Source organism: Prunus persica, chromosome G1 (assembly GCF_000346465.2).
Source record: "Prunus persica cultivar Lovell chromosome G1, Prunus_persica_NCBIv2, whole genome shotgun sequence".
Classification (NCBI taxonomy): Eukaryota; Viridiplantae; Streptophyta; class Magnoliopsida; order Rosales; family Rosaceae; genus Prunus; species Prunus persica.
Genome location: NC_034009.1, coordinates 38,859,407 through 38,882,472, shown reverse-complemented (window position 1 = coordinate 38,882,472; position 23,066 = coordinate 38,859,407). Strand labels below are relative to the sequence as shown.

Here is a 23,066-nt window from a genome sequence, read left to right as displayed (position 1 = left end):
TTTTTTGGTGAGTGTTAAGGTTTTTTTGTTTGGAAGTAACTGAGTATTTTAATTTCGTGTGATTCAGTTTAGATTTTAAACGATTTTTAAAAAGTTTAAAAGTCTATGAGCATCAATCAAGATTTTATAGAAGTCTTGAAAAATCTGAATGTATTCAATTTATACTTTATCTATTTAAATTTAGTTGTATTCAATCATAAATTAAAGTGTATTCAAGTTGGGTGTAGTGAGATGTTATTTTTACCAAGGTCTAAAATATCGATGGTATTGAAGATATCGGTAATCTAAAAACAAGAAATTTTCTATGGAAATATCGGGATATATAACAATTGAATAAAAACCACGAAAATTGTTAGAAAAACTTGAAAATTTTTATTGAAATTTTGGAGGATGTTTATTTAGTCAATTATCTATTAGTTTATTATAAAAAATTGGAAGGAAATGCATTACATGATGGGTTTAATTGATTTAATGATTACATAGCGAACTGACAAACATTGTGAGTGTAGAAAATATATAGTAATTAATGAAAAAAATTAAACACACTATAATCATTTATATATAATAATTTACTATAATATTTTACACTTTATACATTGTATGATAAGATACATGAGTGACTTAGTACCACATAGAGTTCCTATGAGGTTCAAATTTTTCACTATATCTCTATGTGTAGAGTAAGTGTATTGCGAAGAGTAGTCATCAAATGATAAATCCCCAAAATAGTTTTGCATGTAATTGTTAACATGTCACCTATGGATCCGAGATTTATTGACATTGTCCATAAGCAAAATCATTTGAAGATTGGGTCTCAGATTCTTTCTATGAGCCGCTCAATTCCATCCCAAAAGGAAAAGTTAAAGACTCACATTCTTATGTGAAAATCTAATTCTTGTAGGGAAACAAAACAATATAAATATACATATTTCAGCATATTATCACAAAAACATAAGAAATATGGTGGTTAAGATGTTGGAGGAGTGAAATGGCAAAGGTTTGAATCCCCTTTGCGTGTGCTTTATGTTTTTTTCACTTTTTTCCATTACATCGATATTTTTGATATTTTTGATATTATAGCGATATTTTGACAAAATATTGTTGAAGTGTAAGCGAAATTATCGACATTAATATTTTTCAACATTATCGATATTTATACAATATGTATATGAATACATTCTGAAATATCTGTGACTCGAAAAAACGATAATATACTGAATATTTCGTTGATATTATTGATATCTTAAACTATGGTTTTTATAGTCACATTACTTTATTGATTTATATTGTACTACCTTTGGCCAAAAAAAAATGGAGTATAGCCGAGTGAGAAAAGGTATTGACTTGTATACCATTGTCTCATATTCGAACCCCCATATTGGCGAAACTTATTTCACCATATATACAATAGAGAAATTTCATGCAACAAAATATGACATGTTTGCAGACATAGGTTTAGGCCTCCTTTGGGAATATTTTTTTTTTATGCCAAAAATATGCTTTCTTTAAAGTTAAGCAATTTAAGGTATTTGGTAAAAATAAAATATCCTGCTTATTTTTAAAACATTGGAGAAATGCAAACATCTCCACTTAGCCTCGATGACTGATAAGGGTTAAGCAAACCAATTGTGCAAACCCTAGCCCCCTTTCTCCCAAAAAAACATTCTTTGAGCCTTTTCCACTTTGAAGGGGGAGGAAGCCATTGCTCTTCCCCCCTCTCCCCTCTTCTCTTCCTCTCTTCCTCCTTTCATCTCTTCTCCCATTTTCAGAGATAAAGGGTTTTCCATATTTGTCTTAGTTTTGTTATGATTTTCATTCAACCATTATATGCAGTTGCGGCTCAGCGTCGGATCTTCACCTGCATTTCGGCTTCGGATCTCCACCACCATCTTTTTTGCAATTTTTTTATGTTTGGAATAAGTTGCAGAGACTCTTTGGGTTCTCTGTGTAGTTTTCACCTCTCCTTTTGTGAAAGTTTTTCATCTCTCCTTTGTGAGAGCTTTTCATCTCTCATCGGTGAGAGTTTGATTTGTATTATTATGATTTAGTTTTTTCAAGCTTTATCTCTTTTTTATTATTCTAAATTTGCAATCTTAGTTGGAATGCCTATACCAAAATTTCTTCGATCTTGCCTGATCGTTAGTGGAGACATACCTAATTTTCTTAATTTTGATATTAGACCGCTTTTTATTGTAATGGCCCTTTTGTAGCTAGTTTGTATTGGCCCTTTGTGGCTAATGACTTTTTTGGCTGAATTATGAATGCAATCATAGATTTCTCAAAAAAAAAAAAACAGTGGCCTTTTGACAGCATGTTTTAAAAGCAGGTTATGTGTTGCTTTTCAAAGCTGCTTTCAAAATAAGTAGAGATGAGCATGTAATGATTTTTTTTAATTCCCAAAATACCATAATTCATTTTTAAAAATGACACTACCTTCACCTCCACATCCAACTCCACCACCTTCACCACCTCCTCCGCCACGACCACTACCATAACCACTACCACCACCACCACCACCACCTCTACCTCCACAACCACCATCCCCACCACCACCAATACCATAACCACCACCTTCACCTTCATAACCACCACCATCTGTGCCAAATTAGGCCCAAACACCACCACATGATTAGCACATAATACTTCAATATCATGTCTATTTTAGTCATTATTCATAGTTATAATAATTTTATATTAAAATTTACCAAACTGTTTTGACATTGCTTTTTGTGCTAATAACACTTTAAAAAATTGTTTACTAAAAACATGGAGCTACTTTACTTTACAACTAATTATTTTCAAAGCACATAATACACAACTTTTTTTTTTAAGTGACAGAATTCCAAACTAGCCCTTAGCCAAGTTGACTAGAACAGATGTGTTTCCCACTCTACATCTGAGTTCGAATCTCCATCCCTCTAAGTTAATTTTAGAATATGAGACCATTTTTCACAAAATAGAGCATTTCACAAAAGTTAATTAATAAGAAACTTTACATCTGCAGCAGTAGAAAACCCTTCATTAAAGAGTATGAATAAAGATATTGCCAAAACCTAGATTATAGGGTTATTCGCAGCAATGATCCCTCAACTATACCCGTAGTTACATATGGGTCATTGAATTCAATTATTATTTGCAGAGGTCACTCAAATATGTGTTTTGTTGCACCAGTAGTCCTTCCGTCAAGTTTTGTTAAATTTTCTGTCAAAAGTGAGGGTAAATTCGAAAATTTATCCACAACCCTCCCTATCCTCCACAACTTCAAAATTTGTAAATTTATAAATTCAGAAATTTAAATTGAATATCAAATAATAAAAATTCTCACAAATCTTCTACACAAAACTTCAAAACCCTAACCTACCAACCCCTCTTCCATCTCAACCTCTCGATGGTTTGCAAACTGACAGCGAACCGAGTCTAAAAAAGATTCCTCTTGTGCCGAACCTATGGTTCAACCTTCCATTATTGTTTGCTCCCTCGGGGAGGTCCAAAGATTAATCATTTCAGCACTTACCCTTGTTCATTTTTGTTTCAAAAGTCTACAATTTTTAGCACCCATGAGTTAGATTTAGTGGCTCGGCTCTTGCAAAAGGGTCGGGTTTTAAATTGGTGTATTTGAATTGGGTTCGAAGATTATGGAAGACCGATGTGATTTAGGAGAAGGATTGGTCTGAAGGTAAAATGAGAGATCTTGAATCTGTTTGCTGGTCTGAAGGTATTTATTATGAATATTTGAAAATATTCTTGTTGCTGTGCGGCATCTTTTTAATTGAATTTTTTGGTGTCGGCAAAGATTGGGTTGCAGCAATGAAGGGTTGTGGAGGAAGGGGAGGGTTGTGAATGAATTTTCGAATTTATCCTTACTTTTGACAAAAAAATTTAACAGAATTTGACGGAAGGACTAATGGTGCAACACAACACCTAATTGAGTGACGTCTGCAACTAATAATTGAGTTCAATGACCTAAATGTAACTATGGGTATAGTTGAGGGACCATTGCTGCGAATAACCCTAGATTATATTACAAATCACGAAATTTAAAACCATCATTGGTTGCATTTAATCGAGTTATGAAATTTCAATTTGACATGACTTATGAGAATCATCGAAGAACCTTGTTTTTTGAGTTGGTATTTGGTAATGTAAAATGTAGTTTTGATATGACTAACTTGACAAAAGTTTGATCGCACAAGAAAAACAATTTGTGTTTCAATGTTGGTACAATCATCAAATTTTGCTTACAAAAATAATGCAACAATTTATCGTTTCTTCAAATCTAGACATACTATAAATTTTATAAGAATATAGTTTAATGAACAAAATTGATAAACTTAGCACTATTGTTGTTGTCAACATATAATTAAACTTTCTTTTCTACAAGTTATGAATATCAATTTTTACCTTAAGCATAATTCTCACCATTTTCATTTAAAACAATAATAAAAAATTCAAAACGCATGCAAACAATTCATACTTTATGCACCTCACACCTAATGCTCATCAAAATATTTCACATTCAACTTTAGACCTCATTAAATTTGTCCAAATTATTGCACAACCCTTATCAAAAAAATTTAGGCCATGAATCGTTTTTACATGTTACACATCGCATTTCTTCCTTCCCAATGAAGGAAACTTTAGGCCGGTGGGTCATATTCACATGATACGCATATGCGATCGGTTTCAACACCCAGTAATTAGAGCGCGACGTAGACAATAACTGCTCGCTGCTTCCCTGTACCTACTTAATTCGTTTGTTTCCTTTGACCACGTCACTGCGTGCGGTTATATTGGCTTCCGGGCACTGCTAGAAACGCCCGCTTCAACACTGTGCTCACGCGCTCCTCCAAGCTCTTTTGATAGACCCAAGCTCATTACCCACCACGTGTCGCTTCCTTAAAGCGAGTTTATGTTTCCTTTCTGGCGCCTCATTTCTCAAACGCAATGGCATTCCCGATATTTCACGTACAATGAGGCCGAGTTTTAAGTACCGCAAACCAACTCTTTTCATTAATTACTATTTTTCAAAAAATTATGAATATTTATCCAATCTGAACCGTTCGTTTTTTTATATGAAATCTGACCGTCCATTTTCAGCTTATTTGGCACGAAATTGTTAAGCTCTAGCCGACTATGGTACAAAATGAAGCGGAGGAATTGAGTTCCCCACATCGACTTACCAATCGGACGTTCCAGATATCGCCACGTGGTATTATCCAAAGGATTCGCTATTTTCCATTTTGTTTTCATTTTTTTCGTTATTTTCGATCAAAACCCTTACTCTCGTGGAACCGAAGAAACCCTAGCTCTCGTCCCGTCTCTTACGGTGAAAAAAAAAGCTGAAATTTCAACAATTATCGAAAATTAAATTCGAAAATTGGGGAATTACATTAGGGTTTCAAATCAGGAGGTCAGGAATCGAACCCTAGTTGATGCTTCGCGTTCATGATTTTCTCAATTCTTTTGGGGAACCGATGATTCGTTGTATTACGGTTAAGGTACGCTTGTGATTGAGTTTATTATTTTGAATTTTTATGAAAATTTTAACGTTTTTTCGGAAATGATCTCAATGCGTGGGGGAATAGGGTGTGATCGCTTGGTTTTTGGGTTTTATTTGGGGGACTTTTGTAATTTTTGCCTTGCTTTTGCTGTAACAGATCTGAAAACTGTGTAGGGGCATGTATGATGGAATGTGAAAATTGGGTTTTCTCGGTTTGGGTGCTTGGATTGAGGGATTGTTGATGGAAAATAGAATAGAGAACTCACATGGCACTGAAATTCCCAGGAAATCGAGATCTTTGGATCTTAAGAGTTTGTACAAATCCAGGACTACAAAAGAGGTCCCAACCAAGAGCTTGAAGAGAAAAGGTAGTGCAGAGGATGGTGATGAGAACAGGGACAAGAAGAAGAAGAGTAGGAAAGAGGTGTCTCTCAGTAGTTTGAAGAATGTTAATACTAGTAGCAAGAAGAGTTTAGATGAAGTGTATCATAGTGGGTTGAATTCTGGTTCACATGACCCAGAGGCGGTGAAATGTGGGTCGAGCCAGATATTGGATAGCGGTAGTGGGTTTAATGGCGTTTCATCACTTAGTTTGGGTAATAATGTTATTCAAATCCCTAGGCGTAAACGGGGTTTTGTGGGCCGAAAGAAATTTGAAGGTGGTCAGGTACTGAAGCTGCCAGATCAGTCTGCTGGTAAAGTAGGTCTTGTTGATCAGAATCATCAGATAGCTAAGTTAAATGTTGATGATTTAGGGACTCAAGATGAGTTGTTGAATGTTAAAAGAAAGAAGGGTCGTGATGATTTTAAGGAAAACATAGATAGTGAGTTGAATTCAGCACCACATGCTGATAAGGAAGGTGTTCATACAAGTCACTCGGTTGTAAGCAATGGGGATTCATCTTTGAAAAAGTCACGGAGGAATCGTAGGAAAAGGAAGGATTTGGCATGTGATAGTAAAATTGCTGCAAAGGAAGCTGAGCCTTTGGTCGATAGTTCCACAAAAACATGCCATGATTCACAAGAAGACAATGAGGAGAATCGGAGGAATCGGAGGAATCGGAGGAAAAGGAAGGATTTGGCACGTGATAGTAAAATTGCTGCAAAGGAAGCTGAGCCTTTGGTCGATAGTTCTACAAAAACATGCCATGATTCACAAGAAGACAATGAGGAGAATCGGAGGAGTCGCAGGAAGAGGAAGGATTTAGCATGTGGTAGTAAAAGTGCTGCAAAGGAAGCTGATCCATTGGTTGATAGTTCTACAAAAAGTTGCCATGATTTACAAGAGGACGATGAGGAGAATCTTGAAGAGAATGCAGCAAGGATGCTTTCATCGAGGTTTGATCCAAGCTGTACTGGGTTTTCTTCAAACAACAAGGCTTCTGCATTGGAATCTGCGAATGGATTGTCTTTTCTGCTATCTTCTGGTCAGGATTTTGATAGTCGTAGGTCAAAGTCTATTTCTGGGTCAGAATCTCCTTCGGTTGATAATTCTGGTAGAGTGTTGAGGCCGAGGAAACAGCACAAAGAAAAGGGACATTCGCGGAAAAGGCGCCATTTCTATGAAGTTTTTTTGGGGAACTTGGATGCTTACTGGGTAACGAACCGGAGAATCAAAGTCTTCTGGCCCTTGGACCAAACTTGGTACTACGGCCTTGTGAATGACTATGACAAGGAAAAAAAACTTCATCATGTTAAATACGATGACCGTGATGAAGAATGGATTGACCTTCAAAATGAGAGGTTCAAGCTCTTGCTACTTCCTAGTGAAGTTCCTGGTAAGATAGAACGGAAAAAATCAACACAGCGGAATAGAAGTTCTGTTGAGAGAAAAGGAAACTTGAAACCCAGAAAAGAAAAGAAAAAGAGAGAGTTGACTTCGGAGGATGATAGCTGCATGGGCAGCTATATGGACACTGAACCCATTATTTCATGGTTGGCGCGATCTAACCGTAGGGTCAAGTCTCCTTCCTGTGCTGTAAAGAAGCAAAAAACATCAGGTCTATCTTTAAAGCCACCGTTGTCTGATGAAGATGTCATGTTACATGGATCTCTGGGTGATGGTTCATTTAGAAGGGATAAAATTAGAACTTCTCATAATTCTGGCAGATCATCTGATGTTTTGAGGCAAGAAAAGCCTACCTCACAAGGCAGCACTTGCCCCAGAGATAGCAAAATGCCTATTGTTTATTTTCGGAGGCGGCGCAAAACTGGGTCTGTATTGTCTCACACATCCAAGGGCAATCATGCCTACGTGAGTGAACTTGGTTCCATTACTTCTTTTGTTCCTGTTAAGGAGATTGGGGATTTGGAAGAGCCATATGATTTTGTGAGAAGGTTGGATGCCAATGGGCCATTGTGGTATATTGATGATGCAGGGTTGCTAAAGTTGACTCTTCCTCGGACAGAAGCAGGGAAAGTTACTTTTGAGTTAGGCGTTCCGATGCATTCAACTATTAATGATTCTTTTGGAGTAGAATTTTCGTTGTTTCATGCTGCAATGCTGCATCGGTATGGTACAGTGGTGATCACATGGCCAAAGGTTTATTTGGAGATGCTTTTTGTTGATAATGTAGTTGGGCTGAGGTTTCTCTTGTTTGAAGGTTGCTTGGAGCAGGCTGTGGCCTTTGTTTTTCTTGTCCTGGCATTATTTCATCACCCTATTGAACAGGGGAAGTTTCTGGATTTCCAGTTACCAGTAACTTCAATCAGGTTCAAGTTCTCTTGTGTTCAGCTTCTTCGGAAGCAACTTGTGTTTGCAGTCTACAACTTCTCTCAAGTGAAAAAGTCAAAGTGGAAGTACCTAGACTCAAAAGTTAGGAGCCATTGTTTGCTCACCAAGAAACTGCCTCTGTCTGAATGCACCTACGATAGTATTCAAGCACTTCAAAATGGAACAAATCAGTCACCTTTTATGTCTCTTTGTGGGCGTCCCTCCTCTGTCAAGGTATTTGTCTTATGTTCTCTACATATTCCGAAAACAATTTTTGGTTTTAACTGAATTTTTTTTCCTAGTCTTCCACCCTGTGTAGATAATTATATTGTTCATCAATGTATTTGTATTATGAAGGCATTTACTTATATAGTTTTTCCACCAACCAGGGTACACGGAGGAGGTCCAGGCAGGGCATTAACTTCATGGGTGGTTCCAGGGAATCTACTTTTGTAAATATCAGTCATTCTACTTCTCATTCTGATGAGCTTCCCAGAAAACTTCCTCCACTCGCCCTATCTTTTACTGCTGCACCTACTTTCTTCCTTAGTTTGCATCTTAAGCTGCTTATGGAGCATTGTGTTGCTAATATATGCTTTCGGGACCCTGATTCAGTGGAGCTTTTAGGAAACTCTGGCAGTATGTTGGCAGTTGACTGTTCTAGTGTGGAGGACTTTTTTAACAGAGGTTCAAAAATTACTCATGAGAACAATTTAAAGGCATCACCAGGTAATGCTACTTCTGATCACTCCTTTTCCAAACCAGAAACAGAAACTGCTCTTGCTCTATGCAATGGAGGTTGGACAAAGTCATCTCAGCATTACCAAAATGGCGTTCTTAGTGTTGCTGGATCCTCCACTGGTACTGAGGTCCCTGAAAAGACAGGAACTGATGCAGTTGTCCACCATCCAGAGTCAGATCAATGTTCTTTATCACCAAAGCATTTGGTTGGCAAAGAGAAGTCTGACACTGATTCCCAGTCTTTTTTGAATGGTCTCACTGTCGAGATCCCATCATTTGACCGATTTGAGAAGCCTGTGGATGGGGAGGTGCAAAGTGCTCAACAGCCTACAGATTGTTCTTGGAATATGAGTGGTAGCATTATCCCTAGCCCTAACCCCACGGCTCCTAGAAGTACATGGCACCGAAGTAGAAATAGTTCATCATCATTTGGATCCCTCTCACACGGTTGGTCTGATGGAAAGGCTGACCTTTTCCATAATGGTTTTGGCAATGGACCAAAGAAGCCCCGAACTCAGGTCTCATACACATTGCCTTATGGAGGTTTTGATTTTAGCTCGAAGCAAAGAAACCTTCAGAAAGGGATTCCTCCTAAACGAATTAGGAGGGCTAATGAGAAGAGGTTATCAGACGTTTCTAGAGGTTCCCAAAGAAACTTGGAGCAGTTATCCTGCGAAGCAAATGTGTTAATCAATGGCAGTGACAGAGGGTGGAGGGAATGTGGGGCACATATAGTATTAGAGCTTTTTGATCATAATGAGTGGAAGCTTGCTGTGAAAATATCAGGGACTACAAAGTATTCATACAAGGCACATCAATTTTTGCAGCCTGGGTCGACAAACCGCTATACTCATGCTATGATGTGGAAGGGAGGAAAGGATTGGATCTTGGAGTTTCCAGATAGGAGCCAGTGGGCACTTTTCAGGGAGATGCATGAAGAGTGTTACAATCGGAATATTCGTTCTGCTTTGGTAAAAAACATTCCTATTCCTGGTGTCCGCTTAATTGAAGAAAGTGATGATAATGGAGCAGAAATATCGTTTCTTCGCAGTTCTACGAAGTATTTCCGGCAGACAGAAACAGATGTTGAGATGGCTTTGGATCCATCTCGGGTCTTGTATGACATGGATAGTGATGATGAGCAGTGGATCATGAAGTTTCAAAATTCTTCAGAAGTTGACAACAGTAGTTCTATAGAGATCGACGAGGAGATGTTTGAAAAGACAATGGACATGTTTGAGAAGGCTGCGTATGCTCAACAGTGTGATCAGTTCACATATGAAGAAATAGAAGAGTTCGTGGCTGTAGTTGGTCCCATGGATGTGATTAAAACCATTTACGAACATTGGCGAGGGAAAAGGCTAAGGAAGGGAATGCCTTTAATCCGACATCTCCAGGTACTTTCTGAATGTTATTTATTTTATGTGATAGCTATACCTTTTAGGTAGTTTAGAATAATGGGACACTCATCTACATTTCATCTCTGCATTAGTTACAAGTTTTCTTCTATGGTTGGGAATGTACTTCTCACAGCCAATTTAACTCCTGCTTGGTTCCTGTGCCAAACTCTGTAAACAGTATCCACCATTATTATAATAAGATGAACCTGTTTAGGGAGAAGTTGACATTCATCAGATCATATTCTTGCTTAAAAGCTTTTAGTAATTTTCTTTATTGAGAATACTCAGTTTTCCCTGTGGTAGTAACCATGTAATTTTTGAACCCACATTTAGGATCTTGACAGGGTGATTTTATTATGTAGCCTGTAATTCATGGGGTGGGATGCTTATAGTTATATCTATTAATTCCTGGTCACCCTTGAATTTTTATTTTCATTGTGGAAAAGCCATCTGCCTTTTGTTTGTTCATTTGAATGCTTTACAAATTTTTTTATTTTTTATTTACAGCCATCTGCATGGGAAAGGTATCAACAACAAGTGAGAGAATGGGAGCAAGCTATGATCAAAACCAATACCATCCTCCCCAATGGATGCCACGAGAAAGCTGCATCAGTTGAGAAGCCACCAATGTTTGCTTTTTGTCTGAAACCACGGGGCCTGGAAGTTCCCAACAAGGGATCAAAACAACGGTCACAGAAGAGATTTTCAGTTTCTGGACATAGCAGTGGCATGTTAGGAGATCAGGATGGTTTCCATGCTATTGGTAATTTTCTTTACCCCTGGTATTTCAATCAAAATCTTTTCCCTAAATACAAATTTTGACTAATTTCTTTTGCAAGCATCTTTTTTATTGGGTTTTGTTTATTCCCTCAGGAAGAAGATCAAATGGGTTTGCTTTTGGTGACGAAAAAGTTGTATATCCAGGCCACAACTATGACTCTTTAGACGATTCCCCATTGTCTCAGACATCACCTAGGGTATTTTCACCAAGGGATGCAACTAACATCTTGATTAGCAATGATGGGTTTGAGAGGAATCATCTACATAGAATTCACAGAAGCAAGTCAAAGAAATTTGGAAGGACGGTATCACCTGTTGAACCCCAGATGGTGTCTCCTTACAGTCACAGAGTGGTAGGAAACAGAAATGGAGTTCAGCGATGGAATACGGGCTTCCCTGATTGGTCAAGCCAGCGTTATTATCAAACAGATGGGCCTCAGAGGCATGACATGGGATTGTTGGATGGTCCTGATCTCGATGAGTTCAGACTGCGTGATGCATCTGGTGCCGCTCAGCATGCACATAACGTTGCTAGGCTCAAGAGAGAGAAAGCTCAGAAATTGTTTTACAGAGCAGATCTAGCAATTCACAAGGCCGTGGTTTCTCTCATGACTGCAGAAGCAATCAAAGGTTCTTCCGAGGACTCTGATAGCGAAGGGTAGAACATCAAAATTAAACATGAGATGACAGAATTGAAATGCCAAATCCCTCAGCTTGCTGTTGTGCAGGCAGCCTAAAGAGAACTACTCTTAGACTCGACAATGTTTTTGGTGGAATCAGTCAGTCCGGTTCTACTTTGTCGATAGTGGTGGCTTTTTTTCCGTTTTTTTTACGCAGATACGATAGAGAAATTCTAACATGAGAGCCATGAGCAGTATAAGTGGGGAAGAAAATCATTGCTCCAACGACACCAGCAACGCCCCTGATTCTTCTACTAGCGAGATTTTTTTTTACCAGCTCGAGGTCTGTCTACTCGGTTCAAATCAGTGCAATCTTTGTACTGATCCTGCAGGTTAGGGAGGGAGAGGGGGAGGGGTATATGAAATTTTTGGCTGCCAATCTCATTGTACAGATCTTTTTCCTTGTCCTTTGTTCTTTGTCCCCCTTAACCCCCCTCTCAGTGTTTTAAGTGTTCGGTATTAAACGGAGCAGTTTGTCCAAATAACACTCCACTTGGGAAAAAAAAGAAAGAAAAAGAAAAAGGAATGATTGCCTTTTGCTGTGGAACACTCAGCTTGCTTTACATAATACGCGACAACCTGATTCAACAGACTCATGAATTACACCGTTTGGAAACCAAACGTAAACACTTTTTTCATTAAGATTATTGGGGAAATGTCTGAAATAGTCATGAACTTTTTTTTTACACTAGTTTGTAAAACTCTACAATCTTACTCTTCTTGCATGTGAAAAGACTTGGGCATCATCGCTCGAACAAAGAATTGAACATATATTTTTAGGGTTAATCGTTTTATTAGTCCTTGGATTTTGACCCGATTTGGATTAGAGTACCTCAATTTTCAAAATGGTTCCTGTGGTCCTTTAACTTTAATTTCGTTTGGACAAATGGTCCTGTTGATAATTTTGTTAACTTTTTTTTTGTTAAATACAGGGACAAAATGATATTTTTATATTAAAACAAAAAAAATGAATAAAAATTATATCTTTAAAATAACAATAAAAGAAAATCAAATAAAAAAACAACAAAAAATAATAATAAAGTTTGGGTGGGTTAGAAATCAGGATAGAGGAGGAGAGAGAGAGTTTATTTTTAATTTTTTAATTTTTAATTTATATTTTAATCAATTTTGATACAAAAATACTATTTTGCCCATGCATTTAACAAAAAAGTTAACAAAATTGACGGCATAACCATTTGTCATAACGAAACTAAAGTTAAAGGACCACGGGAACTGGATTGAAACCCTAGCCGCACTCTGATCCCCTTTCTCCTTGCTGACAACCAACTGCGAGGAAGCTAGCAGGGGAGGTGGCCACTGCCCCTCCTCCTCTCCGCCCATCTTCCCCTTCCTCTCCTCATCTCCCCATCTTTTTCTTCCATATTTTTCCTTTCCTCTTATCCCCTCTTCTCCTCCTCTTCCTCTCCCCAGATAGTCTAGATCTGTTTGGATCTAAGTCTGTTTGTCTGTTTGTTTTGTTTGGTTGTTTTTGCAGTGTTTTAGGTGGCTGGTGTTGTCTTTGTCTCGGCGGCGGCGACAGTAGTGACGCTGGATTGTGTCTCTCTTTAGGAGAGTTATAATACCTGGTGGCTAATGTTTTGTCTCTGTTTTAACGGTGGCGGCAGCAGCGACGCTGGTGGTAGTTGTTGGGATGTGGTGCTCTTCTTTACTCTGTGCCGACCGAAGAACTATGCTTGGTCATATGAGGTTTTCTTTATCAGATTTTGAGTTGAAATGGAGTGGTTCTCATGGGTCATTTTATTGTTGTTTCTGTGTTCGTCCTTCGTGTTCTCTCCTGGTTTCTACTATAGTATGACTTACAGTTTATATAGGTGTCAAATGACTATGATTTTACTCATAGAAGGCTTCTTTTTGACAATTGGGATGTTCTGCGGTCCTCTCTTGTGGGTTTACTAGTTGTGGTTTCTGCGGTTCTCTCATGTGGGTTTACTGTGTTGGTCTCTAGTTGCGGTTCTCGTCAGAGGTCTTTGTGTTAGGTTTTGTTTTTGACTTGTTCTTTTATTGTAATGGTCCAAAGTGACATGAATTGGACTCTCATGTTAGCACATGACGTGTGTGGTACTCTTTCCTCTCCTGGGATTTGTCCCATGAGGTTGTCCTTGAAAGGTTTTAACGAGGCCACTGTATCATGTCACTCTTTGTACGTATGTGGTTTTATGAATGAATTCTCATTCTAAAAAAAAAAAAAAAAAAAGGCCCATGGGAACCATTTTGGAAATTGAGGTACTCAAATATAAATCGGGTCTAAATTTAAGGACTAAAAAAAAATTAACCCTATATATTTATATACAAATAGCCGAATAAAGGGCCAATTATGTATCTAGATATATAAAGCAAAAGGCAGAGAATGGTGAAACATTCAAAATACCAGAAAATGCTCTTGATTAATCCAAACATTAAGAATTAAAATTATTAATTAAATGAAGATAATATGATAAATTCACACTTTTTCATATTAAAAAAATATTTAAAAAAATCAGATAATGAATCCTATTTTTATGGAACACAATTACCCATTATCTTTTTTAATTCTAAAATAAATTTAATTTTTTTTTAAAAAAAAAAGTTTATCACAGCCAAAATGGATTTATCGAAACAAAGAAAGCTATCTTTTGGCAATTGTGCTGGTATAAATTTGGCTGGCAACAGAAGCATTCTCTTCAATCATTGTCTCGAGGCTTTTTCATAATTACAGTGCATAAGCGGATGCATACATTTCCACATACGTATCACGAATAAATTACAAGTATTGGCATTTCTGATCTCTCTCATGTAAAGGGTCCGCCCATCCATCTTCTTGACGTAAAGTTGTCATGGCAAACCCTCCGCCCATCCATCTTCTTCTTCCTTCCTCCCAATCCATCTTCTTCGCCTCATCCCCTTCTCTCTAGCTCTTTCTGAACAAAAACAAAAATGGTGATACACTTGATTTGGACGGTAGCGACAGGGACTTTCGCATATGAGAGGTGTGATTCTTAACGAATATGATTTGTAGGGGTATATTTTCATTCATCATTGAATTTAATTTCCGATGTTTCTGTTAAAAAAAATTCGCCATGAAGCACAATCAAATTTTTTAAAAAACAGGGTATGCCGTGCGGCTATACTGTTTCTTTTAAAATTTAAAAGAAGCGTATAGCCAAACGGCTGTACTATTTCTCTTAATGAAAAACAGAGTATAGCCGCACGGCTATACTATTTCTTTAAAAAAAATTAAAAAAATCAGCATAGAGCCGGCCGGCTATGCTATTTCTTTATAAAAAAAATAAAAAAATAAAGCGCACAGTATAGCCGCACGGCTATTCTATTTAATTAAAAAAATAGTAAGAAAAAAGGACCTCTAAGTTGCATTAGTTTATACTTTATAGATATTGATTTCATATAGCCGCGCGAATAAAATACATGTTTTATTCGCCAAAATTTTGGCAAATTACAACTTAATAGTCCAGCCACTATACAATATTTTAATATATATTATTTGTATTCAATAATATGTGAGAATTATGTGTATAATATGTTAATTTTGTGTGTATCATTGAAAATTTTATAAAAAAATACGTGTATATATATATATGAAAATTACATACGTACATGTTCAAGACAAGTTTTGTACGTTTGCTTATTAAAAAATTAGGAAGAAATCCAGTATAGCCGTGCGGCTATACTATTGGTTTTTAAAAATTAGAAAAAACAAAGTGTAGCCGTACGGCTAGACTATATCTTAAAAAAAAATTGAAAGGCCTTGTATAGCCGCAAAGGTAGACTATTTAATTAAAAAATATATATATTAAGAAAGACGGAGCCTCTTAGCTGCTTTTCCTTATAGCTCTCTCTCATAGCAATTTTTAACAATAAGTGATTTTCTCATAGTTTATCACATAGGCTGGGCTTCCCAATTTTTTTTTTTAAAATAACTTATCACCCCAAATAAGCAATGCTAAACGGGCACTTAGTAGCATTAGTTTATACTTAATAGATATTGATTTCGTATAGCCACATAGACACGGCTATAAGAATAAAATACGTAATTATTTTATTCGCCAAAATTTTGGCAAATTACAAGTTAAAAGTTCAGCTACTATAAAATAATTTAATATATATTATCTGTATTCAATAATATATGAGAATTATATGTATACGACGTGAATTTTGTGCGTATTATTAAAACAGTTAAAAAAATACGTGTATTATATATGAAAAATACGTACATACCAGTTCAAGACGAGTATTGAACGTTTGCTTATTAGAAAATTAGGAAAAATCGAGTATAGCCGGACGGCCATACTATTTCTTTTAAAAATTAAAAAACAGCGTATAGCCGTGCGGCTATATTGCAAAATGATAGTATAGCCGCCCGGCTATACTATTTCCTTTTGCGTAAAATCGTAGTACAGCTGAATGGCTAGACTATTTAATTTATATATAAAAAAAAAGGATCGTCCTAGTTGCATTAGTTTATATTTTATAAATATTGATTTTGTATAGCCGTGCAGCTATACGAATAGAATATGTAGTTGTTTTATTCTTTAAATTTTGACAAATTATAACTTAAAAGTTCTGCCAGTATACAATATTGCGGCTATACTTTTAATAAATAAATAAATAAAAAGACCAGCATAGCGCCTAGCGCCCACAATCCCTAGAAGAAAAATAGAAACGGAAAGGAAACCGAAGAAAACTATACAACTTATTCACTCCTACCGCCATCACTAATATCATCAATAATAATAATATAGGGAAATAATATACTCTCGAAAGAACAATACCTAAAATAAGTCTGTTATTCAATTTACTGCTAAACTGGTATGACATCATTCTTTGATGCATCATCACATCTAAAAATAATACCGTCGAGGCTAGCTTGAAAGATTCATTTGGCCCACTGGCATCCTGTCATGAAATGGGGTGGGCGGTCTAACTCACATCTGCTATTTATTTATTCGAAATTGATAATTAGCGAGCGACGAATGGTTTAATTAGGAAGTGGCGGTTGTTTTTGTTACTAAAAAAAAGAATCAGCGTAGATTCAACGGCTACTATTATTTAGCGGTAAATTTAACCGTTCGAATCGGCAACTTTCACTCCCTCCCTTTGACCTCTTTATCTCCTCTCTCTCTTTTTCTCTCTAACCGACTTCGTTGCACAAATGTCCGACTCTAAGCCGTCGGTTCTCTGCGACGCTTATTATCTTCACTTCCTCCCTCGGTTGCCAATTTCTGGGGTTTCTTCTGCACGCCGGTGGATGCAGGCATAGATCATACAAAAGTTACACTGGTTATATAATCAGGTTGGTTTCCCCATGCAATTTTCTGTTTGCTTGCTCAGAAAATTGAGCTAAGTAGAGTAAATGTCGTCCTCTTTTCCTTCATTTTGATCGGATATGGATAACAAGTGGTTTTATTTCATTTCCGTCTGTTTGGTTACTGAGAAAATGTGGGAAAAGTAGAGGACAGGGAACATTCATATTCATGTAAAACATTGCATTCATATAGTTGAAGGATTATTCTCAATTTTCTTTTTCTGAAGAAAAAAGAGAAAATATGCATTTCTAATCATTTTATAGATGATGTTTGAATTATTTATGAAAGATGACATTTCTATTTTTTGGATGGAAGGAGGTGCCAAATTTTTCTGCATGCTGAAATCGATATAATCTGCACTGGTTATATAATCAGGTTGGTTTCCTCCTGTAATTTTCCCTTTGGATGGTGAGAAATTTTGGAGAAGAAAGTAAAGATGACCTTTTTTTGTGTGGGAATAATTATTTATCCATTCTTTTTTGTTCAGGTTACATAATTTCCTGAGAAATGGGTAATCGATTGAAGGAAGATGAGAAAATCGAAAGAACAATTCGCACTCTTTTGAAACATCCTCAGAATAAAAGATGCATCAATTGCAATTGTCTGGTATGACATCTTCTTTACATATTTTCTTATCTCTTTGGTGTGTGTCCTTCATTGTTATATGGTCCTTATACAAGTGAAATTAAAAACATCAACAACGGTTCTTCATCTGCAGCATATCAGGGAAAGCAGCGAAACCCTCAATTTGTTATTTTCTGCAAATTAACATTTGAACTCTGTAAATGCATGATTAATTATGTGTTAGATTTCTTATTGCATTCAAGACGCACTGTGCTTCGAAAGATATATGAGAAGATACTTGAGAAATATATATGTTTTTGTGAAAAATTTAATTATATTTTGGTGGAAAGCGCGGTTTCATACGTTTTCTCTTACAAGCAAATGTTCAACATTATTCTTAACATGTATTCTTTGTGCAGGGACCACAATATGTTTGTACAACCTTCTTGACTTTTGTGTGTACAAATTGTAGTGGAGTACAGTAAGTATTCTTATCTGGTTTACACTCACTACCTCTCCGTGATACCCTTCTTTTCTATAGTTTTCTTTATTCTTGTTGTGATGTGCATAAATTCTGCATGGCATCATTTTGATTTTGTGTTTTACAAGTGCTGACCTATTAAGATTTTTCGTATTCTTCAGTCGGGAGTTCACTCACCGAGTGAAATCAGTGTCGATGGCTAAATTTAATGCAGAAGAAGTTAGTGCTCTGCAGGCAGGGGGGAATGAGGTGAGCGTGCATACTCATTGGTCTTTCTGTATGTATATGTTCTGTTCAGGTTCTTACTAAAATTTTCATTTACAGCGAGCAAGACAAATTTATTTTAAAGAATGGGATCCTCAGTACCATGCTTACCCTGATGGCAGGTGATTAAGCGTATTTATCTTCTATTAATGGGTTAATGAATTCATACCAGATGTTTTCTAATTCACATACTTTCCTCCAGTAATCTTCATAGACTCAGGGATTTTATCAAGCATGTCTACGTGAATAGAAAATACACTGGTGAGAGGAGTGTTTACACTGGTGAGAGAAGTATGAACAAGCTCTCAAGGCTGCGATTGGTGAGCTACACATTTATTAATGGTTGCACATACAATATTTTATTTCATATTTTACTACTTTCGTCTGCGGAGAGCTTGGCCATTCCTGATCTGCACGCTATATCAGCAGCAGCAAGCACTACAAACATAGACCTCATTTTGGTTTTGTGATGATGGATTGTTTGTAAGTTCTGTTGATTGCCCCCAGTTAAAGATTCTTGTTCATTTTATACAGAGTAATGAGGAGTCTGATGAAGGCAGGAAGGTAGGTTCATATCATGGTGGATCTAGGAGCTTCCATGATGACGACATGCATGAACGGAGTTATAGTCAAGGAATGAGTCCAGGTGAAAGAGGTACCGACAGAAGTTTAAGATATTACTATGATGAAAGAAGAAGTCCTCGATATTCTCAAGAAAATGTAAGGAGTGGTGGTGTCAAGAGAAATCCTCTGCGTTTTGAGATTGTTGATAACAGGATTCGGGAGGAAAAAACCAGACGCAATGGATCCTCAAGTGGAGAATTCAAGGTCCAAAGCAGGGCAACTGAAAATAAGAAGAACATGGAGAGGTCTCGTTCCCTTGTTGCACGCACCACTGAAGAGAAACTAGCGCAGAATGTGCCTCCTCTACAGATTGGTGAAATTTCTACAGAAAATCAGAAGAATGCTGATGGTTCTGCTCCTAATCAGGTCAGTTGCTGCTACATTATGATGGATATTTGATTGGAGCATAGGTGTTTTTCTTTATGTAGGTTCATAGGCTCTGTAGACAGTTTTCAAGAAAGATATGCACTTATAGTTTGTGGTTTCCTCTGTAGAAAATCAAATCTGCCAATGGCCAGGATGGGAATGAGACGGAAAACAAAATAGTAAGCTTGATTGATTTCAATACTGATTCCGACCCCCCACATGCCGCAGCAAATTCACAATCACAGCAAACACCTCCACCTAATAATGATAACAACTGGGCCTCATTTGATTCATCTTCAAAGGAGAAGGCATCTCAGGTTCCAAACCCAGACCCTTTGGAGTCTTTGCTACTTGAATTGTCAGCTCCCTCATCTGTACCTGCGACTAATGCATCTGAGACACCACGCAATGACGTTGCACCCTCAACTTTGTGTATAAGCAACATGCCTGCAGGTGGTGCTGCCCCAGCTGCACCTGTAGAGCAGATGCCAACATTACTTGATGCTCTAACTGCTTCTACATCTACATCAACTAGTACCGCTGTACCAGAACAACCTGCTAATGTAGGTACTTTGCTAGCTCTACCTCCTCCTAGTGGGGGTGATACCACTCTAAAAGTTAATAATGGGCAACAGCCACCAAGTATGCAGCTATCCTTCACTGCAGATAGCGGTTCACAACATATAAATACTCCGGTTCGAGCTTCAAATGGTGAGGTAAGATAAATATCGTTTCCTCCTTATTAAATATTGAAAATTCAGTTTAGCAATCACTGATTATGAATTATTCTGAAAATTCTTCAATGTAAATATACTGCTTTCTCTTATGTCTTATGTAGTTTATGGTTTTTTCTTACTTTGTTGCTTAATATACACATTTGCAGTCAAGGACTTTAGCACTGGCACCAAACATACAAAGATCTCTCAGTATTCCTGTTGAAAAATCAACTCAATCTTCTTTAAAGCCAGCTGAAGATACCGGCAGTAGAGCTGGATCCGAATATTTTCCAGCGGAAACAAGAGCTAGTATGAGAAAGGAACTTCCAGTGGTATCAAATTGTCTTATGTTGTTTCATATTTCTTTTTTCTGTAAAAAATTTCTTAGTCATTATCTTATATTGAATTCTCTACAGGACCTTTTCTCTGCAAGGTATTCATCAGTCCCTGCACAAGCTTCAGGTTGGCATACTGCTCCAGCTCCTGGAATGGGGTACAGCATGCAGTATTACCCTAACACAACGGTATATAATGTATAAAAATGAATCAAGCTGAATATGTTCTGTGTTAAGATTTCTTACTGTACGCAGATTATTGATATGTTATTTTCATTTACAGCCTGCTCCTGCATTTCCTGCTCCAGCAAAACCAACAAACCCGTTTGATCTTAATGAAGAAAAAAGTGTAGTACATTCCACACATGTATGCACAACATTCAAACTGACATCTTATTCTTTCTCAATTTTGTGAAGTTTTTAAAATTCGTACTCTTAGTTGACTTTTTTTATTTTTATTTTTATGTTTAAGAGCATTCTTTTTCTTCTCAATAAATAAAAGTTCAAATCATAGTTATTTTGAACCTTCCAAGTATTATTTTTGTTGTAGTTTCCTTCCATGGCACCATTGCAAGGAGCTCTGCATCATGTGTCAGCACCTCCAGGCTTGATGCATGCTTCCAGCCTTCCTACTCATTTTTCGCAGTTGAAGACACCTCAATCTCCAACTAATGAATCCATGATGCCATCACATTCGCCTTCCTTTGCAACTGCATTCTCTCCTAGTAAATTCATTTCGTTATCTTCTGTTTCTTGTCAACTTGTCTTGGCTTCTTGTTTTGTTTATGTCTAATAATATAATCATCTCAGGTGCCTACATGGGGCAGCAATTGCAAAATAATTACGTGAGGTAAATGATTTGTTCTTGGTTATCGTTTTTTGTATCGCATTGCATGCTACGAGCCATTTCAGCTGACAATGAATATAATTTCTTAATTTTTCGGCCACTATCCTCATTGCAGACCACAAGGAGTCGGTGGCTTTGGCAGGGGCGAAGCTGTGTTTGGCGCCTTAAGCACAACTCAGCAACCATTTCAGCAACCAAGTATCAGATACCCAGCACCCAGCAACTCAGAAACTTTTTCTTCAAAGAGAGGAAACCCATTTGGATAGATGAAAGATTATTTCTTCCATTAAGTTTAAAAATTCTTTTGGCCTTCAAGCATTTTCAGGAGGAAGATCTGCATCCTTTCTGGTTAAACATCAAGTGTAATGAGTAAATATAGATACTACTTTGTAGACATCCTACAGTTTCACTGGGGTCCAAGCCATTTTCTCAAGATTTGTAAATATCTTGCTACCATGAGCAAATATGTTCTTCCATGGCTGTACTAATTTGTATATTATTAATATATAGTTCCTTTGTGACCAAGATTCTCTAATTTTGCATGAGGCCGCTATCATATTTTACTCAACTGGAGCTGAATCTTGTGTATTTGGAAATAAAAAATGCTCTCTTATGCCATTATATTGTTTAGGATACACTTTTTAGATGAGGTTAGGAGCCTCTTCGTTTTGCTTTACCCGATTTGAGTTTTTACGAAGCTGTCGGAGAACGAGCCAATAATTTCTCAATTTCTGAAGTGGCCATTGTACTTCCAAAATGATGGAAGCAGCGTTTTCCTTTTGACCCCTCTGGCTTGCATTTAGGCATGGTAGATGCATAGACTGGCTTCTGGAATGACGAATGGGTTATTTATTGCCTTAAGATGTCATGAATGGACATAATTTGTAAACAATCTCTCTCTCTCTCTCTCTCTCTCTCTCTCTCTCTCTCTCTCCCTCTCTCAATCTTTTCCTTATTTTTCTTTTCAAGTTAAACTCTCTCTCTCTCTCTCTCTCTCAATCTTTTCCTTATTTTTCTTTTCAAGTTAAAAAGTGGAAGTTAAGCTGAGCCAACTGCTCATGTTCTGGGGGAATAATAAGTTCCTAGTGTGCCCTGACCACACAACCCAACTGAAAAGCCATTTATAAATATAGAAAAATAATCCACAGCCATTATCCAGGTGACAATCATCACACAATCTATGTTTCTGCCTGCCCTAGACACCAACCTCAAAACCAGAGGGCACCCGTAACAGGCGAAGCAGTTGGTGACGAGGATTGGATCTCCCCTCAACTCATCCAAATCTCAAAATGAATTTAGATGCCCAACCATCTCACTTGGCAGACGTCTATACAGTAAAAAAACAAAAAGAAGGCATTATCTTATCATACTAGGTGTAACTAATTTAAAAACAAAGCAACTAAGCAAGTAAAGAATTAGTAATTTTTTTAGAAATAAAGAAATATTAACACTTGCTAGGTTTTCCCACCAACCAAACACCATACCAGTAACACTTGCTATGAAATTCATAAACAAAAACAAGAACTTAGGCAAACCTACTCAAACACAGATAAGATTTTGCCCAGTAACTAATTAAGTACTGTTTTTGCCAGCTCAGAATTATTGTTTTATCTCTCTTTTGCCAGTAACTAATTAATTAAAAGGCTAAAACTAGTTGAAGGTGTCTTCCATTTCATTCCAGAATTGGAATAAACAATTATGTATGCTTTTTTTGACATCACCAAAGCCATAAGG

At 37.0% G+C, this 23,066-nt stretch overlaps 2 protein-coding genes across 3 annotated transcripts; both read left to right on the top strand.

Moving 5' to 3' along the window:
* On the top strand, nt 5,259-12,406 carry LOC18793508. Of its 2 annotated transcripts, none has more exons than XM_020567627.1 (5): nt 5,259-5,498; nt 5,675-8,447; nt 8,603-10,351; nt 10,862-11,117; nt 11,228-12,406. In XM_020567627.1, the coding sequence occupies exons 2-5, from the start codon at nt 5,742-5,744 to the stop codon at nt 11,794-11,796; spliced, it is 5,280 nt and encodes a 1,759-aa protein (XP_020423216.1). In that variant the 5' UTR covers nt 5,259-5,498; nt 5,675-5,741; the 3' UTR covers nt 11,797-12,406. The 2 variants fall into 2 exon arrangements, with proteins under 2 accessions (XP_020423216.1, XP_020423214.1); XM_020567625.1 differs by having other exon boundaries at nt 5,658-8,447.
* On the top strand, nt 17,643-21,798 carry LOC18793772. The gene is made up of 13 exons (XM_020567635.1): nt 17,643-17,741; nt 18,119-18,180; nt 18,342-18,429; nt 18,505-18,566; nt 18,647-18,764; nt 18,979-19,434; nt 19,563-20,150; nt 20,318-20,482; nt 20,567-20,674; nt 20,769-20,852; nt 21,036-21,210; nt 21,296-21,335; nt 21,448-21,798. The coding sequence occupies exons 1-13, from the start codon at nt 17,643-17,645 to the stop codon at nt 21,596-21,598; spliced, it is 2,196 nt and encodes a 731-aa protein (XP_020423224.1). The 3' UTR covers nt 21,599-21,798.

Bases quoted from the DNA above. Each gene is read 5' to 3' on its own strand.
- LOC18793772 (XM_020567635.1), top strand. From the start codon at position 17,643: ATGGGTAATCGATTGAAGGAAGATGAGAAAATCGAAAGAACAATTCGC. The intron at 18,430-18,504 runs GTGAGCGTGCAT...TTTCATTTACAG, and splicing joins TGCAGGCAGGGGGGAATGAG to CGAGCAAGACAAATTTATTT. The intron at 20,151-20,317 runs GTAAGATAAATA...ACACATTTGCAG, and splicing joins TTCGAGCTTCAAATGGTGAG to TCAAGGACTTTAGCACTGGC.
- LOC18793508 (XM_020567627.1), top strand. From the start codon at position 5,742: ATGGAAAATAGAATAGAGAACTCACATGGCACTGAAATTCCCAGGAAA. The intron at 8,448-8,602 runs GTATTTGTCTTA...TCCACCAACCAG, and splicing joins GGCGTCCCTCCTCTGTCAAG to GGTACACGGAGGAGGTCCAG. The intron at 11,118-11,227 runs GTAATTTTCTTT...TTATTCCCTCAG, and splicing joins GGATGGTTTCCATGCTATTG to GAAGAAGATCAAATGGGTTT.